This window comes from Nymphaea colorata, chromosome 6 (assembly GCF_008831285.2).
Source record: "Nymphaea colorata isolate Beijing-Zhang1983 chromosome 6, ASM883128v2, whole genome shotgun sequence".
Classification (NCBI taxonomy): domain Eukaryota; kingdom Viridiplantae; phylum Streptophyta; class Magnoliopsida; order Nymphaeales; family Nymphaeaceae; genus Nymphaea; species Nymphaea colorata.
This window is the reverse complement of record NC_045143.1, coordinates 4,314,830-4,320,930: the sequence shown is the minus strand read 5'-3', so window position 1 is coordinate 4,320,930 and position 6,101 is coordinate 4,314,830. Positions and strand designations below refer to the sequence as shown.

At 45.2% G+C, this 6,101-nt stretch overlaps 1 protein-coding gene across 1 annotated transcript; it reads left to right on the top strand.

The window, feature by feature from the left end:
• The first annotated feature begins 1,358 nt into the window (after window positions 1-1,358).
• LOC116255640 (cytochrome P450 734A1) lies at window positions 1,359-4,358 on the top strand. The gene is made up of 5 exons (XM_031631514.2): window positions 1,359-2,131; window positions 2,328-2,551; window positions 2,651-2,901; window positions 2,999-3,401; window positions 3,774-4,358. Exons 1-5 carry the CDS (start codon window positions 1,858-1,860, stop codon window positions 4,245-4,247), a joined length of 1,626 nt encoding a protein of 541 aa, XP_031487374.1. The 5' UTR covers window positions 1,359-1,857; the 3' UTR covers window positions 4,248-4,358.
• Window positions 4,359-6,101: the final 1,743 nt, after the last annotated feature.

Genomic DNA, 6,101 nt, shown 5'->3' with positions numbered 1-6,101 from the left:
GTTTTGAACTCCTTATGAGAGCTATTATAGTTTTCTAATGACTGTGCTACGAGTTCTCTTGGTTTGAAATCTTGAGTTAGACTGGTTCCGTGGAAAAGTTGATCTACAGAACAAGTTGTTCTGAACCGTCAAACCGTTCATAGCTGTTCCATGGACAGGTTGTCTGCGCAATCAAACACAACCATGTGGGAGAACCAGAAACTCTTTTTAACTATTGTCATATAACGAAACGGCAGGTAGAAAAATCATCCCTCGGATCTCTAAAAGCATCAAAACTCATGAGAAGAAATGAGTAACTACCTGGAAAGGGGCATCTCTTCAAAAGCAAAAGCCAAGTACGAACCGTAAAAGTACATAAAATTTTTATGTCATCAAATTTACTGCGGGGTAAGCGAATAAGAACCCTTTTGACGAAAAACGCCCTCGACATCCTCACTTAATCCCTTCAACACAAAGTCTATATTCTTCCCACAAAGCTGCCTTTTAATGATTGGCTGCCTCTCTGACATGAGAAAAGGACAAAACGGTCCTTGGGAGCCTTTCCCAATACCTGCCAAGAGCCCAGAAGATGAAAATTTTAGGAAATCATTTTTTTTTTTTAATTTTTACAAATACAAATAAAGTAAAATTTCAGAAAATTATTGATTTAGTTTCGGGGTTTGCGGTGTGGGTGCGGGTACAGATGCCATTGGTGGCCAAAGGGTGCGGCACAGGCAATGGAAGTGGGACCCGGAGTGTCTAGGGTTTATTAGGGCAATGTTAGGGTTTAGGGTACCCCTCCGGCGGGACCCACTGTCTCCCCCACCTTGTCCACCCTATCTTCCCGCAAAATGTGGCAGGAGGCCTCCCCAATGTAGACAGCCTTGTTCCCATGTGCCCAAATTTAAGAGAGATGCCCCAGAGCACCACCAACCTCTTTCTCTAACTTAAAAAAACTTAGTTTTCATGGCAATAATTTACATATCTATGTGCTTTCTACTCTTCTCTGCGTGATCAAGATTGAAGTTCAGCATGGTTGCTTTAATTTGGTAGAAACCAATACCTGTGTTTCACTTTTGCTTCTGTGAACTTTTCACGGAAACTTACAACATTGTTTATCTTTTCCACTGCTGGAAAGTACTGGGGATAGATACTGTGAGATCCATTTTCATGAAAGCGACTCCAGGGCATGAGACGAAGAAGGAGTGTGGAGTTTCAAATTACGAGGGCGTCCCGGCCATCTCTTTTTTAGTTGCCTGGAGGGACCTGGTGGCAGCAAGGACGGAACGGATTTTCGTGTCTGGTTTTCAGCAGTAAAAGAAAAAAGAAGACAATACAGCTCGATAATCCTTTGTTTTCTTTTTCTCAACCGGAAAAATTTGGATGGGAAGTGGGAAGGATCTGAAAGTCAGATTTGTCAAGGTCTGGATCTCGACAGGGGAAGCAGTGGGGCTGTTTCCTTTAGTCCTGCCCCTCGCCTCTTCTCATCCCGGCGACAAACAAACGATAAACTTGCACGCTAATCACAATGCATGAAGAATAAGAAAGAGTGAAGCAGAGAGACAAGAGAGAGAGAGAGAGGAGAAGAAGGAAGACAAAAGGAAGAGGAAGAGGAGATAGATTATTATAGCGTCTTTGCTCCACGCCTCATGGGTCGTGTCTAGTTGACTCTAGCCACCGACGACGGTCCCCTCGACCCCGAGCCTTGCGCTGCCTATATAAGTAGGCCTTCGCGGCCCTCGTTTCTTCCCACCCTTCACTGTTCGATCCTTCTGTTACATGAGGAAATAGAGAAGGCAGCATTGAACACACCAAACTGAAAGAAAGAAGAAGCAACATCTCTCCCTCTGTCTGTGTGTGTCTCTCTCTGTGGTTGAGATGGGGGGACTCCATTATTGCTGGATGGTGGTGGCGTTAATGGCAGTTGGTGTGGGGATGGTGAGGACATGGGCGGCGGTGTGGTGGAGGCCAAGGAAGATGGAGACCCACTTTGCCAGGCAGGGGGTGAGGGGGCCGCCATACAGGTTGTTCATCGGCAACGTTAGGGAGATAGTGTCTCTGATGATGCAGGCCACCTCTCGCCCTATGTCTCCTTCCCACAACATCCTGCCCAGGGTCCTCTCTTTCTACCACCACTGGAAGAAAATCTATGGTATGCTTTCTCTCTCGTTGTACCATGCAGTATTTGCTTGTCAGTTTTGAATTTTCTACTGGTTTTCAAGCTTTAACGAGAACTCGTACTAAACTGTTTCTTTTCTGGCGTTTATCTGTCCTTTGTTTCGTCTTCAAGCTTTAATGGCCTCGCTATCTCTCTCTCTGAGGTGAAGCATGTATCTGAATGGTTGCAGGAAGGACGTTCCTCATATGGTTCGGACCTACACCGAGGCTCACAGTTGCCGATCCCGACCTCATTCGCGAAATTTTCGTGTCCAAGTCGGAATGCTACGAGAAGAACGAGTCGCACCCGCTTGTGCGCCAGCTCGAAGGCGACGGCCTCCTTAGCCTCAAGGGAGAGAAATGGGCTCACCACAGACGGATCATCTCCCCCACCTTTCACATGGAAAACCTTAAGGCAAAAAGTTTAACTCTAGCTCACTCTGTCCCCTCTTCAATCCCCTCCCTTCCTCCTCCCTCTCTCAATTTCCATCTCCCCTTCTTCCGTCATCCTCAGGTGTTGATTCCGGCGATGGGACAGAGTGTGGTGGAGATGGTGGAAAAATGGGAGAGCGAGGCGTCGCAGTCCGGTGCCGGCGAGAAAGAGGTCGATGTTTCCGAGTGTTTCCAGAGCTTAACGGAGGAGATCATCACCCGAACTGCATTTGGGGTGAGCTTCGAAGATGGAAAATCCATCTTTGGCCTCCAAACTCAGCAAATGCTTTTCGCCGCTGAGGCTTTTAACAAAGTGTTCGTGCCCGGTTACAGGTAGCGCTTGTTGTTTCCCAAAATAATATAATTCCTTTAATCGATAGAGCTTAGTTGGCAGCATCAGTAACAGAATATTTGATGTAATTCTGAATAGATTCCTGCCAACCAAGAGAAACGCAGAGACACGGAGGCTGGACAGGGACATAAAGAAGTCTTTAGTGGATTTGATTCATAAAAGGCAAGAAAAGTCAGAATCCGGAGACAACGTGTCGGAGCGAAACCAAGACCTTTTGGGGAGGATGATTGCCGCCAGCGACCGGCCGGCGACCGGCAGGCCTTGCGGCAGCCCGGGGGTGGCGATCACGGTGCAGGACATCGTGGAGGAGTGCAAGACCTTCTTCTTCGCCGGAAAGCAGACGACGTCCAACCTGCTGACGTGGACCACCGTGCTGCTCGCCATGCACCCCGAGTGGCAGGAGGCGGCACGTGCCGAGGTTATCCGGCACTGTGGCTGCCGTGCCGTCCCCACCAAGGACTCCGTCGCCCGGCTCAAAACGGTGAAGTGCCCCATCCCGGCTACATCTTTCCGGCCACAAGGGTCATTTTCGTCATTTAACCTCGTTCTTGGTTAATGTTTTTCTCAAAAGAGTTTAAAAAAAAAAAACAAAAAAATGATCTCACGATGGGTACATTTATTTTTCACATTTTCTTATTTTTTAAATTCAGGGCATTTTTATGACAAAAATACCCCTGTACCCTTCCGTCACTAAATCCCAAAGATGATCGTTTTCCACGCACAACTTAACAAAAAAAAATCCCTTGTTTCTTGAAACTGCCCGCATCGAAATTACAAAAGGACCCTTAACACATCGAACAAAGTATTTGTAATGACGTTTATGTCCCTGACTGGCACTCACTTTGGATTGCAGATGAGCATGATCCTGAACGAGTCGCTGAGACTGTACCCACCGGCCGTCGCAACGATACGCCGAGCAAAGTCAGACGTCTCGCTGGGCCCGTATCGGATACCAGCGGGCATGGAGCTCCTGATCCCGATACTGGCAGTCCATCACGACCCGAGACTCTGGGGAAGCGACGCGACCGAGTTTAACCCGGGACGTTTCGCGGACGGCGTCGCCCGTGCCGCAAAGCACCCCATGTCGTTCATCCCCTTTGGGCTCGGACCCAGGACCTGCATTGGTCAGAACTTGGCCCTCCTCCAAGCCAAGCTCGTTCTGGCCATTCTACTCCAAAGATTCTCGTTTAGACCGTCTCCCTCGTATAAGCACGCACCGACCGTGCTCATGCTGCTCTACCCACAGCACGGCGCTCCAATTTTGTTCACGCCGTTGAAACCTTGCCGCCACTCCGATCAGCACTCTCATCTTGATCGTTCTTTGTAGCAATTCTCCGGCCTCAGTGGCCGATCTGCTCGTCTTTGTATGTAATCATAATATACCTTCAATTGTTTGTATACGATTTTGCAGTTTCTACACTAATGAGGTTGTGTGGTGCCCCATGTTTGTTCTCAACAAATTCAAAATATCGTCCTTTGACAGCTCCTTTTTCAGTTATGTGATAAAATATCGTGCATTCATCACTGCGACTTAGAACTTACAAGTCAATATTATAATAATTTTCTCATAACCAAAATCTTAGCAAAGAGGTCCTGTATTTGGTAGTTGTAGGGTTCATGTGGATGTCATACCATTGATTAAGGCCAACTCTTCTCGCTGCAAAATTTCAACCCAAGATTCAATTCATAGTCCTTGTATACACCAATATGCGTCCAGTGAGCAGGATTACTATTTCATCCTATCGCCCACAACGAGAGCAGAACCTCTTCTCCCTTCTTTTCTTTTGTCTCGACGATGATCCCGAAGCTGCTTTGGTTGCAAGTTCAGACCCATGTTGCGTATCAACTACTATATTATTTATACCATATTGACGCATAAACATAGCACCCACTAGAATCAAACTGACAATGTAGCATGGAGTATCGCTAGCACCAACCAAGCTGACTCAGTTATGGATTTATTGAATGAATCATCCCTTTGTATGGAACAACTTAACATAATTAAATCTTCTGTATTTTTCATATTTATAGCATGCGTCACCACCTTGTGGTTTTTCACCTGTTATACATTTCATGAGTTCTGATATATGCTGATATTTTCGTGAGAAAAATCTAAATTTGTTGAATCATCCTGATACTTTTTCATCATCGGGATTTTCTCGAGATCTATGGCATTGGTTCCAAGACAATGGAGAGCAAGGTTTTCTTGGCTGCTGCGCTTTTCTGCTTTTTGTCGCGGATAATTCTTTGGTGCTTCTTTTGAGCTAGTCCTCTAAAATAAAGCAAGTAAAGACCTTTATTTCCTTTTTACTGATAAAAAATTGAGGTACTTGGCTCAAGGCGATGCTCTTGGCTAGTTTACCATGTATATGTCCCACTTCCGCAGGTGGAACAGTTGCAAACAAGATCTCGATCGAAAAACATGATCAAGTTCGTGAATTTTGCTATACTCACAATCTTTGGTGCCAAAAACAGAAGAACCTGCGGTCCCCATATGGCACTTGTCGCCGCCGGCGGTTAGTCCGGCGTTTAGTTTATGAGCACGGCGTCTTCGGTTATTGAGAAAGTGCTTCGGAGTAGAGAATTTTTTAGTTCATCTTTTTTACTTTTACTTTCAAGTGTATTGATGTTGTCAGTTTTCTATCTTTTCAGAGTCTGAATGAGAGAGAGGGCGTCAGATTCATCAGGTTCCATGGGACCTCTGTGGTTGGCATCCTCAGTTTTCTCTGTTTCAAGACATAATGGAAGTTGTACAATGACATTGTTGGGGAAACAATTGGCAGGTCCCATCTCAGTCGCTGAATTCAGCAAAATGTGGTCCTTGGTGCGCCCCATATGTAGCCATAGATCGAACTTTTCTGGAGCTTTCGAAAATGTTGAAATTTCTAAGAAAATATTGTTATATTTAATTTTAAAATGTGAAAAGTACCCAAAAAAAAATAGAGGGGTGCTTTTGACAGATATAATATCAGACTTTTGCACTCTTGTATTAAATTACACTTTTTTCATTGAAAAATGTAAAATAAAAGCTTAAAATATAGATCTTAAGCCAGATTTAAGATCTTAGTATGATGAACCATGAATATTAGTGTGAATCTTTTGATACATAAAAAGCATGCCAGATCAGGTCTATGGATGTACGTAGAATCAAAAGTAATCGAACACGCCACAAAAGATTTCT

Coding starts and splice junctions, on each gene's coding strand:
- LOC116255640 (XM_031631514.2), top strand. CDS start 1,858: ATGGGGGGACTCCATTATTGCTGGATGGTGGTGGCGTTAATGGCAGTT. Junction 2,902..2,998: donor GTGTTCGTGCCCGGTTACAG/GTAGCGCTTGTT, acceptor AATTCTGAATAG/ATTCCTGCCAACCAAGAGAA. Junction 3,402..3,773: donor CCGTCGCCCGGCTCAAAACG/GTGAAGTGCCCC, acceptor TTTGGATTGCAG/ATGAGCATGATCCTGAACGA.